Consider the following 12051-nt stretch of genomic DNA (forward strand, 5'->3'; position numbering starts at 1 on the left):
AAAAAGGGAAGACCATGGCATAGAAATCACTTTGCCAATGATGACTGCGTGGTCTTACTTTGGTAGTGCCAAAGAAAAGTGTAGTGTCCCTCATGACTACACAGGCTTGTGTTGGGACTGCCACAGCAAAAAGTTGCAGTGCCTCTGTTGCCTGTACGGTTCTCTTCTACCTCTGTTGAAGGATTTTAGTTCCTTGCCTCCCATAAAGAGTAGTGGCTCTAGATGGCATTGTGTGATAGCCCCCAACTTAGGCCAGGGACTCACTAGGGGTTCTTCTCCATACCACCACGCTGTTGAAAATAGACTCCCGTTTCGCAAAAGATTGGGGAGAGGTGCAGGCCTTCTTGAAAGAGGATTAAAGACAGAAATGGTGCCACCTGTGCCTTAAGCTTTTGGACTTGAATTAGGGAATAGTACAATGTTAACGATATCCCCAACAACTAGCGCATATTTAACGCATGTAGGGAAAAGGGCGGCTGTGGGCAGAAGGGAGGGGAATGGGGGTGGGAGCGACTTAAGGAGAAATGTCGAATGCTGATGTATTTGCTAAATGTTTATTGGAAAATAATAAAAAGTAAAAAAGAAAATAAAGAGTTCATTGATGAAGCATTGCCAACACCCAAGAATAATTAAGCAAGAGAACTGAAATATTAGCAAAGCTGGTATACAAGAGACTACGTTTCCTAGGTCCGTTTTGCAAGTGAAAGCTACTGAAAAAGAACATGTTAACAAAAATCTGTTATAATAAAGCTTCAAAGGCAGATGAAAGGAAACTGGGTCAAGATTTATTGTGAAGCTGAAACTGTGGCAAGAAATTTATGAAACAGAACGAAGTAAGGTGTGTTGGTTGCGTGACCTCTAATGGGTGGACCATGTGGTCCCACAACTGCGCCTAGACCAAATACGCCCACCTAATGAAAAGCCATACTGAGTAAATAAAGGAAGCTTATATGAACTGAGATTGATGAGCTGAATGTTAAACTGGTGACAAGTAACCAAACTCTCAAAGCTGGGGAAATATCCCAAGGAACTGTGGTATGTTGGAATCTTAACTATCCCAAGGAATTCTGTTGTTTTGAAACATTGAAAGACTTACTTGAAAGCCAGGGGAAGGGAATCCCTTTGTTGTAAAGTGAAATAACTGTGTTTTGAAACATTGAACATTTTGAAAGCCAGGGGAAAGGTAACCCCCTTGTTGTAGTATGAACTATTTGAATCATGGGCAAGGGAAAACCCTTTTCCACCTAAGAGCTGGAAGAAGCTCTGAACTAATATTTGGAACCCTTATCATTGGATGTCGACATCCCTACACATTGTATTTACTTAGATGTGAGGACAAGTATAGGGTTTGGACACAGACAGACATTTGCTTTGGACTTCCTGACACAGACCATCATTAGTTTCATTTATGTAGGGAAATCCCACCTTATCTTAGGGCAAGTTAGGTATTTTCCCAACCCTCATTTTAGTTAATACAAGTTTACACGTTAAACATCTATATTGTTGTCTTTGTCTCATTCATGATGCCTTTACACTTCCCTCTCGTCCAGCCTTTCACTGACTCATCGCTCCTCGCTTTACACAACACAGCAACATTTAAAGCTAGCGCAACTCCCTCAAAGGTATGTTCCGTCTTCCCCCTTTTTACAGCATAAATCTAACTCGGGTGGCTCCCATGGTGAATTGCCAGTTTCCTGTTAATTCGCGCTATAAGGAATGCCCTGTTTGAAATAGGACTGTTACTCTTGCTGCTGTGTGTATTAAGGGGTATTCTGTAATTTTGTAATCAGGCAGCACTGCCATGGTGGGCGTCTCTTTGCGCCACGGCTCACCTGAACTCCCCAGTATCCACTCCAGTCGCCCTGCAAGCTTCCTCTGCAGTTTAAAGACATAGGTCACGTGAGCCTGGTGAGTATGTTTGAGATATGTGCTTTGCTTGTGACCCAAATGTTCCAAATCTGTAAAGCCACCATCGTTTCTCCTTAGCTTGTGGTCCTAGTTCACAGACCATCATTCTGCCCCATGCTTCTTATGATTTAGTTCTCCTTCACACAGGCTAGTAGGACTATTAGAGTGACTTTACTGAGAAGGCTATAAATCAACAGAGGCACTGAGGGACCCCCTTTACACCCTTCAAGGATCACATTGCATAGCAGGTGGCTGTCACTGGCCCCTAGAGTCTCTTCCAGAAACATGGGACATTGTCAAATCTCCTCTTGCACACCCTAGCTTTCACTCTTGTGCGCACCCTACCAATAAGTCTTTTGGACCCTTCAATTTTTCGTACCAGAACCCAACCGCATATTTGCATTGTTTGTTGTATTATTGGCAAGGTGCAGATTTGTAACAGATTAGCATATGCTAACAAACTGACATATCACTCCAGTTCAGCAGCACATGGCACAACAGGTAATGACCTCGATTGGCACATATAAAATATCCTATTTCTTTTACTCAACCTATTTAGCCCATGCATTTTTGTTGTTACGTGGCCTGAAGTCTTAAAAGTACAGTTGCACTTCCCAAGGAAGAGTTTTTAGGCATACAATAAAAACAAGCATTGGCAAATCCAACAGCAATATACTTAGTAAAAAGAGTGCATACACCATCACAATAGAGGTCTTTGTCTATTACAGATATCATGCATCTTCAAACACTAACTTGGACACCTTCCTGGCACTTTTAAAGTAACCATTGGGCATGTAGAGCCAAAGTATTAAATGTATTCATACCTATAAATGTAAAATCCAAACAATTGCAATCCACATACCTACTGGCTTTGCCAATGCTTGTTTGTTACCATTTTCCTCACTGGAGAACTTAGTTCACAAACGCTATCTATGAAATTAATCGTAAAATTGTAGAACCCACTAGAACGATGGCCCAACAATGTGAGAACTGTAATAAAATTAAATTTTAAAAAGGCTATTTACTTTTGCTTCATGATATGAAAAAGCTTGTAATAAGTCGTCCCGTTTTGCTTCCTTGATAACCAGATTGAACCGACTTAACATTGCTGCTTTGCAAAGGCGACTTGCCATCGATATTCCACTTTTGAATGGTGATCTAAACGGAAGGAAAAAGTAAATATACAATTATTACCTTTTTCATAATTCACTGCTGAACTCCACATAAGGTTCTATTTTAAAGAGCAGTTTTGTAATCTTAAATAGCAGTTATCTAAATGTAATAAAATGCCTTAAGTGCCACAGCAACGTAGCTTTTAATAAGATCAATCAGATGTGGCCTCTATCAACATGTAGATACATCTTACAACTGTAGGACCTTCCATTCTTTTCCTTTTCCCCCCAATTTAATGTTCCAGTCCTCCTTCGACAAACACGTCCCAATAAACAGCCACACTAAGATGTTGAATGCAAATAACATAACAATTAGGAACACTTAAGAAAACGTACTTAACCTCCCGTAGGAACTTGCGTATGCTTAATTGTAAAGATTCCAGCGTTCACGTGTGAATAACAGCATCTTGTGGACAACACCAAAATATATACCAAAGCTTAGCCTATTTAAGCTACTAGATCATTCGAGACCCTCACAGAATCATTGTCGCACCAATAGATGCCCATCCACATGCTTTAAACTTTATTTTATTAGACAAAATGAGAATAATATTCTCTCCACAGGGACCAGAGGATCCAGCGTGGATAATGTTCCAATCTTACATAGAGCAAAGTTAAGTTCCAGGACATGACGGGGATCTTTCCATGAGTGGAATTGAGTGCATTGCAGTGAATTTCCCAACACCATCTCTCTTTAACACTTACACACACAATGTGTGCGCCACCTAAAAGACCACTAGAAGACATCTGGAGACTGCAGGAGCGATTAATGGGGATAAAACCAAACGAGCATGCTGTGCTTCCCATACATAGGCCTTGCAGAGAGACATAGAGGCACTGGGAGTCTGAATGCTGCTGCTGAACAGGAAAGAGAAATGGAAAACTGTAAACATCGATCTTATGCATTCCCGTCTTCAAGTCCCCTGGTGACATCAACATCAGAAGCGTCAGAGCATTGGAGGATTGGCATAGGATAAGAGGGGCCTATAGAAAGCAGGCATTCGATCGAGTTAATTTTGAGTATTTATATTCGGTTTTAGAGGAGATGAATATAAGTAGACACTATGGCTCTGATTCACAGAGTGTTTTCCAATGGGGGTTTGCCATTATAAAATGCTTCTGTGAATTAGGCCCTATATCTCATGGATTAAGTTGTTGTATGCAAAACCGACAGCGAACGTGAAAACTAACGGTTTGTGTTCAGAACCATTTAATCTAGAAAGGGGTACCATGCATGGGTGCCTGCTCTCACCACTTTTATTTATCATCTACATTGAGCCACTGGCAATAGCGCTTAGGAGTAATCCGGTTTTACGTGGTGTGAGTTGCTGGGGTGTTATGCAGAAGGTGTGGTTTTATGCAGACGATCTGTTGCTTGTCCTACAAGATTTGAGTAATTCACTTCTGGCTTTAATGCACATTTTTACAAGCTTTTATGAGACTTCTGGTTACAAAATCAATAGGATAAAATCTGAGGTCTTGCCTCTCACATGCGATAATACTTTGGTCATGTCCATGGGTTTCAAGTGGTGTGAATCGAAAATGCGTTACTTGGGTATCTGGTTGACGCCGCAAGTAGATGACATGATTGATGTACACTTGAAGGAGGTTTGTAATGACTTTAAGGTGGATTTGAAGAGGTGGTCATTTTGAATTTGTCTCTATGGGGTAAGGTGAATGCTCTTAAAATGGTTTCAGCCCCAAACATTTATTATACTCTTAGCATGTTGCCTCTGAAGGTCAGACCTCACTACTGGGAGGAGTTTGAACAATCAATGCAGGAGTTTCTTTGGGATCGCAAACCTCCAAGGCGTAACATTTGGACACTTCTGCTGCCAGTGGATAGTGGTGGGCTGGGGGGTCCCGAATTTTAGAGCCTACCACTTGCCATTTTCGGGCCAATCGTTTATTCCGTTTTTGGATAGTAATCCTGGTGCCTGGACTATTATGGAGTCAAGTTTTTCTGGTCCGTTGACCCCGTGAGCTCTCCTGACTACTCAATCTAAGTCGGGCTGAGGGAAGAATTCTGCCACAGAATTTCTGAGGGAATCCTGGCATAAGCTGCCGGAATTATTGGGTTTTGATGCTCTAAAATCACTGCATGCGTAATCTGAAAATAAGGGACAATAGAAGAATGTTGTTCTGGCCAGAGTGGTTTTTAGGAGGTGTAGAATTGATTGGAGAGCTTGAGAGTGACGGGAGGTGGTTGACTGCTGGTGAAGTGCAAGATAATTGGAACATTTCAGGTTTTGCAAATGCAGACTATAGGTGTCTGAAGAATTTGATTGGTGAAATTGGACAAACAAAGTGGATTTGAACATTTTCCTGGTAAAAACCAAAACCATGGGAAGGAGGGCTAGCTAGTAAAATATATAAATTAATTGTTGCGAATTACAAGAATATTGATAAACTCTGTGATGAATGGAGCAGGAGGATTAACTACGATATTTCTCAGGAAGTTTGGCAGAATATGTGTGGGAATGTAATGCTCTGCTCTCTGAATCTTGGGGAGAGATCTAGGCAAATAAAGATCTTGAATAGAGTTTATTGGTGCCCCGAACGTTTGAAGAAATTGGGTATTTCAGACTCAGATGAATGTTGGGGCTGTGTCCAGGAGGTTGGTATGTTTGAGCATATGTTATGGAGCTGTGTACGAGTTGGTAGTTTTTGGACAAAAGTGTGTGAGATTTGTGGAGATGTTTTGAGTGAGAGCATTGACTTAGATTTCAAGACCCAGGATTTTAGGCGATGATGGTTTGGCTAACTGATTTGACTGTACCCCAGAAAAAATGGCTGTTTAGATGTGCAATTCTATGACAAGACTGGAGGCGACCATTATGCTTCATCTTCATTTATTTCTACTCTTCAGCAGTTCAACAAACTCATGTAACACTTTGAAAAATGAACAACAAACTTTTCTATTTTAAGCTACTCAACCCATGAGTCTCTGTAGTCCATGTCCTCCCAACCAGTCACAACCAACTTCCAGTGCCTGGACTCCTCCTCTTCTTTTACTGCTCTTCAAGCAGATACGTGTTTTTTCCTCTCTCTCCGTATGTCAGTGTGGATTGGAAGAAGTTTGAATGGAAGAGTTTTAATGATGTTGACATTAGGCAGTGATGAATTTAGCACATTGTGTGTGTGAAAGCGAAAGCCAGCAGAAGTATTTCTGAACTTAGATGTCGTTTTCAGACCCGCATTCGCGTAGAGAGATAGCCAGCGTTAATTAGAGGCGTGGCGAGGATTATTCGAGTGAGAGTTCCGGTGTTTTCGGTCCGGCAGGCATTTTCATCCGCGAGGCGGCAGCCCGTGTCGCATTCCCGACACAGCTGGGATTCAGCCAGCCTCGCGGCCTACGGGGCGCACCAGAGGCACTCGCGAGGCCCGGCCCCCACCCTTGGAGAGGAGGAGCCGGCGCCCGCGAGCAGCGCAGCGCGCCTCTGTGCTCCAGAGCAGACTTGCGGCCACCCCCCCCCCCGCGGGTGGGCGGAGTAGCCGCGAGCATAGAACAGAACTCAATGCTGCAAGCTCGAGCCCCCACCCGTGGGTGGGAGGAGCTTAAGCGCTACAGGCGCTGCGAGTAACGTTGCTTTTAGGCGACGCCGTTAGTGATAGAGACACTCGGCATCATAATGCTCATCCGAGCGAGAGACAGCGGAGATTAATGTGAAGATTTCGCGGTCATAACGATCACACGCGCCATATATTCACAGACAGACACGAGGAGGCAGCAGCCCACGTGTTAGTGTTAAGCAAAGCTCAGGGAGAGACAATCCTCCCTACACAGCCATAAGGCAACAGATTGGCGCAGCAGAAGCGAGGATCCTCGCAGAAGCCTGAAGACAGAGTACAGGCAAAGGTGCAGCCACTGAAAAGAACAAAAAAAAAAAATATAAAGATATATTTACAAAATCATCAAGAAGGAGCAGTGGGCGTGCTAAGACACCTGACTCAGGTATTTGGGCACATTGTACATCACAGAAATGTCAGAATTCGAGTGGAGCAAGGAGGAGCAGTCGCAGGACTTCGCTGCCAGCTTCAAACAAGTGCTGGGAAGCTCCCTGATTGATGCAGTGGCAGAAGGGGTCAGACCCCTGCAGGAGAGTGTTAGGGAGAATTCTCTGTTTAGGCTGAATTTCCTAACCTAGTGAGTCCCCCAGCAGCTTTGCTGGATTTCGGGGGTTTATTTTTTTCTCTTGCCAAGAGTGAGACTCTTTTACCCGCACTCTTGGGCATGATTTGAGTGTGTTTCTTTGAATCTAGATGTGTTTAATGGGCTATGGGGTCTTTTACCCCATAGGGCTTCATGTGTTTTTGTGATGTGTGTTACACAGCACCCTCAGTGCAGTAACACAGGGGTGTCCTAGAGACCCCCCAGTATAGACTCCATACCCTGGGACTGACTACTGTCTCCCAGGGCATATAAAGTCACCATTGACTTTACTAGTCTTACATTCTGAACAGAACCAGTACAAACCATCATATTGTAGACTTACTGGCTGGGGCAATTCAATTGCCCCAGGGTCTGTTAGTCGAGGGGGCACGTCTCCGTCCCCCCTGATCGAGTTTTGGCTGGTGGCAGTGGATACTACTTTTTATATTCAACCGCAAATATTTTCCTATGGGATTTCCCATTGTTTTAGGCTACTATCTTTATTTAATTATTTACGGTAGCCTCGAACATACCGCTGGTTTATTTAATTAATATTAATTCTCCGGTTGGTATTTTCTGCCAAAACTTGATTCTAAAATGGCGTTTGTGTTCTCTTCTGTGACTCCAACCCAAGTCGAGCCCTTTGTTCCACTTTTTGGCGGGCTTCTCCACAGATGCCCTCCAAAGTGGTGCCTCTCTGTCTGGGATACTTAGGAAGGGTGGAGGGGGATTTAGGCACCCTGGACTGAGTTGCCTAGGCAACTCAAGTCGCACTCCGTCCTGATTGGCCCAAGTGGTGAGCCGGCCGGCTCACCACTTCGCATGTTTGAGTGACAGCTAGGCTGAGTGAATGGGGGTTTTCTGCATAAAAGCAGGGCTTTGGGGACTGGAACTTCAGAAGTCGCCACAGGACCTAAGAATCCGACGAGGGAGAAGCTGAGCCGACCTGCCACGACGACACCACCGGTGGAGCCCTGCTGGACCATCTCACCACTTTTCCCGCCGGAGTGTCTTCTTCCTTTGACTGGTGGGGATAACCAGTTTCACCGTCTTTTCGCCTTCCCGACGTACCTCGTGGCCGCCTTGCCTGTGCCAAGCACCCCGGCAACCGGGATACCACGTTTTACCACGACCGCAAAAAAAAGGTACCACCTTTAACCGGAAAACTCCACGGCTGGTTTCTTCCCTGGCAGTGCAACTACCTTCATCTTTCCTCCAAGTCGAGATCTTCTCTTCCCCTGGACGACGACGCGACTTGCACCCACTGCCAGGAACAACTGCCACCGCTGGAGGATCCTTCCCACTTAAGGTACCGTGTCCCGCCTGGCTTCCCTTGCCACCGACTGTATGGGGTAGATTTAGCCCCCGGCTTTCGAACCCGGGTTGGCCTGGGACACCCTGGCTAAACTTTCCTGAGCCTCTCTAAACTCTTTTTTGAACTCTCTGCAAGACTTTCTAAGCCTAGTGTAACTGTGTGATCTTGGGCGCATTTGTGCTCTGCTCTCTCTAAGAGTGGGCCCAGCCTTTTGACTTTGGCTCACCAGTGACTTTTGCTCTTCTGCCTTGCTAACAGTGTTCCTAAATCTTAGAGTGGTATACCTTTCCATATTCTGTCTTTTTCCCCTCCCTTTTTCACAAACTTACTAGAGTGCCATCTAGTCAAGCGCTCACCTCTGTATGAAAATAAGTGGTGTTTTACTAAGACTTATCTGATAAGGAAAAAGGGGTGTATATATTACAATAGTAACTGTGTTTAGAATATTTTACAACAAGAGTGCTGGAGTGTTTCAAACTGTGTTTTTAAATAAATAATTATATACTTTGATACCAAAGCTCTGGTCAGTGTTTGCTTGTATTGGTGTGTCTGAGTGCCTATTGTGTATACTTTGCATACTGCCTAACTCTTCTTGAGAGAAGTCTGACTGCTCAGCCACAGCTACCAGGTAAATCTGGGTGGTACAGACTGCTACCAAGTGGGTTTACTGCTAACACCTGCAGTCCTAAATCTTTTGCAGTGTTCCCTAAGGGAACTGCACAGGTTTCTGCCTAACAGAGAGGCTGGAGACTTTGGAGGCTATGCTCTCGCAGCCCAGTAATAGCACCAAGGATGTTAAGTGCACGCCCACAGAACCCTGGAAAGAGGGAAATAAGGGGAGTAAGATAGCCCTCGAGAGGAAATTCTCTGACGACCCCCGGGGCTCTTCGGAAGGGGCAGTAGAAAAGGCCCCAGAGGTGATTGACGCTTTTGCGAAGCTAAAGAAGGCTTATCTGCAGCGTCAAGCGGTGCCAGACCTCATGACCCCCTCTTCATGGGAAGATAACATAGGAGAAGACCCAGGATCGGAAGAGGAGCAGATATAGGAGCAGGCCTCGCAAGGAGAAGAGGAGGCCGAGGAAGAGGACTGGGCAAGACCCAGTGGGCATAAGAGCGCGGAAGGAGAAGCACCTCCTACAAGCTCAAGATGTTCGACCCGGACAGCATCCGGAATCCGAGGTCCACAGTGTGGCAACCATCCCCCCGAGTAGCGCAGTATATGACCTCAAGACTGCGCAAACCACTAGACAAAGAGGTGAGACAGTGCCTACGAGCGGAGTGCCCGCGACCAGACCTCCCAGGAAAAGTAGTGGAAGCCCCCGAGCTCGACCCAAAAATGCTGACATTCATGTCAAAGACCCCCGCAAGGGGAAAAGCGGGGTCCTGGAAAAGCTGCCAGGAAAAGGTGTTGGATTTAGCAGGACCCCTCGCTAAAATTATGGACCTCGCAGAAAGAGCAAAGGACACAGGAGAAGAAGTTGACACTGAAGCCCTCGCTCGGTGGGCTCAGAGGGCAGTCTGTTTTCTCGGGAATGCAAATTGTGCCATTGCGTCAGAAAGGAGAAAAGGTCTATTACTTAAGATAGATTCGAAGCTTAGCAATCTGTCATCGTATGAAGCTGGAGAAGGGGCCCAGGGCCTCCTGTTTGGAGAGAACTTTGAGAAGGAGATGTGCAGGTTTGTCGGAACATACGCTTCACTAGAAAAGGCACAGGCATTGATCCACAAAATATTCCCAGGTAGAGTTTTTGGAGGGACTGGCCGCTTCAGGGGTTGTACAGCCGTTCGCAACCAAGGAGGGAGAAGACCCCAAAACCCCACAGCGCAATACTGGGAGAACAAGAGTCAAGACACATTCTTCCAGTCCAGAGGCAGATTCCCGAGGGGCCGCAGTTCAAGAGGATCAGGACGAGGTCAAGGATTTACACCAGGTGAGAGCGATTCAGTACCCTCCAGTAGGGGGGAGGACGTGCATGTTTTTAGAGAATTGGCGCGAGCTTTCAAGCGATTCCTGGTTATTGCAGACCGTCAGAGGTCTTCAGCTAGATTTCATAGAGGCCCCAGTACAACGGAGCAGACCGCAGAGTCAGAAATTAGCGCAAGCATGCCTAGACAGCGAAATAGCGCAGCTAGCCTGCAAGCAGGCGATAGAGAGATGCAAGTGCACTCCGAGGTTTGTGAGCAATATGTTCCTGGTACACAGGAAAGAGAAGGTAGGACCGGTTATAAATCTCAAAGAGCTGAACGGCTGGATCATATATCGGCATTATAAGATGGAGGGCATCCATTAGCTCAGAGACTCCTTAAGAGAAGGAGACTGGCTCACACGTTTAGATCTAAAGGACGCTTACCTTACAGTTCCCGTACTCGAGGAGTACAGACCATTCCTAGCTTTTCGCTGGCAAAAACAATTCTGGCAATTCAAGACAATGCCATTCGGACTTGCTTCTGCACCCTGGGCATTCACGAAGTTGATGAAGCTAGTAGCAGCAGCGATCAGGGAGAAAGGCGTCAGGATGATCATTTACCTGGACGATCTTTTACTCCTAGCGGAAGATCGAGAAGTATTAGTGTACCAAACGAGATGGGTGCAAGATCTTCTGGCCTCACTAGGATTCCTAGTGAACATAGAGAAGTCAGACACCACACCAGCACAGAGATGAGACTTCCTAGGATTTGTGTTAGACACCAAGAAGGCGACTTTGGAGCTTCCAGCTCGGAAGATAAAAGACATCAAGAGAGAGATCAGAGTATGCTTAGAAAAGCAGCAAGTATCTCTCAGGACATTGGCGAGAATAGTAGGGCTTTTAGCAGCATCTATTCAAGCCATATTTCCAGGCCCCCTGAACTACCGAGCACTGCAGAAGTTGAAGATAATGCATCTGCAACAGGGTCTGAAATATCATCAGCAGGTACCTCTAGATCAAGACTCCATTACAGAGCTAGAGTGGTGGTTAAAGAATATGGATGCTTGGAATGGGCAAGCCATATTCGGAGATGAGCCAGATCTGATAATAGAATCAGACGCCAGCCGGAAGGGCTGGGGAGCCAGATGTGGCACTCTACAGACCGGAGGCAAGTGGAGCGAAGAGGAACTTTGCCTTCACGTAAACTGTCTGGCGCTCCTAGCACGATCGTTCGCGATCAAGGCTTTCACAAGAGGAAGAGTAAAATCTTGTGTCCTGCTGAAGATGGACAACATTTCAGCAGTGCGATACATCAACCACTTAGGCGGTACAAGGTCCAAGATCCTAGCAGAGCTAGCGAAAGACCTGTGGCACTTCTGCCTATGATCAGAAACGTCAGTGACAGCAGAGTACCTGCCAGGCACTCTGAACGTAGTGGCAGATTGGAACTCTCGGTACCTGACAGACCATCAATTGGAGACTGGATCCAGCAGTGTTTCAGAGGCTGAACACGAGAGGGGGACCATTACAAATGGACCTTTTCGCCTCCCGGCTCAACGCACAGATGAGCCTCTACTACAGCTGGATCCAGGAGCG

General features: G+C 45.7%; 1 protein-coding gene across 1 annotated transcript in view; it reads right to left on the minus strand.

The window, feature by feature from the left end:
• ADAD1 (adenosine deaminase domain containing 1) overlaps positions 1 to 12051 on the minus strand; it is a 1643060-nt gene that overhangs the window by 232417 nt on the left and 1398592 nt on the right. The window contains exon 11 of the mRNA XM_069631143.1: positions 2934 to 3066. Coding sequence (XP_069487244.1) covers positions 2934 to 3066 — 133 coding nt within the window. The remainder of the gene's footprint in view (positions 1 to 2933; positions 3067 to 12051) is intronic.

Source organism: Ambystoma mexicanum, chromosome 6q, assembly GCF_040938575.1.
Source record: "Ambystoma mexicanum isolate Mex_15411 chromosome 6q, UKY_AmexF1_1, whole genome shotgun sequence".
Classification (NCBI taxonomy): Eukaryota; Metazoa; Chordata; class Amphibia; order Caudata; family Ambystomatidae; genus Ambystoma; species Ambystoma mexicanum.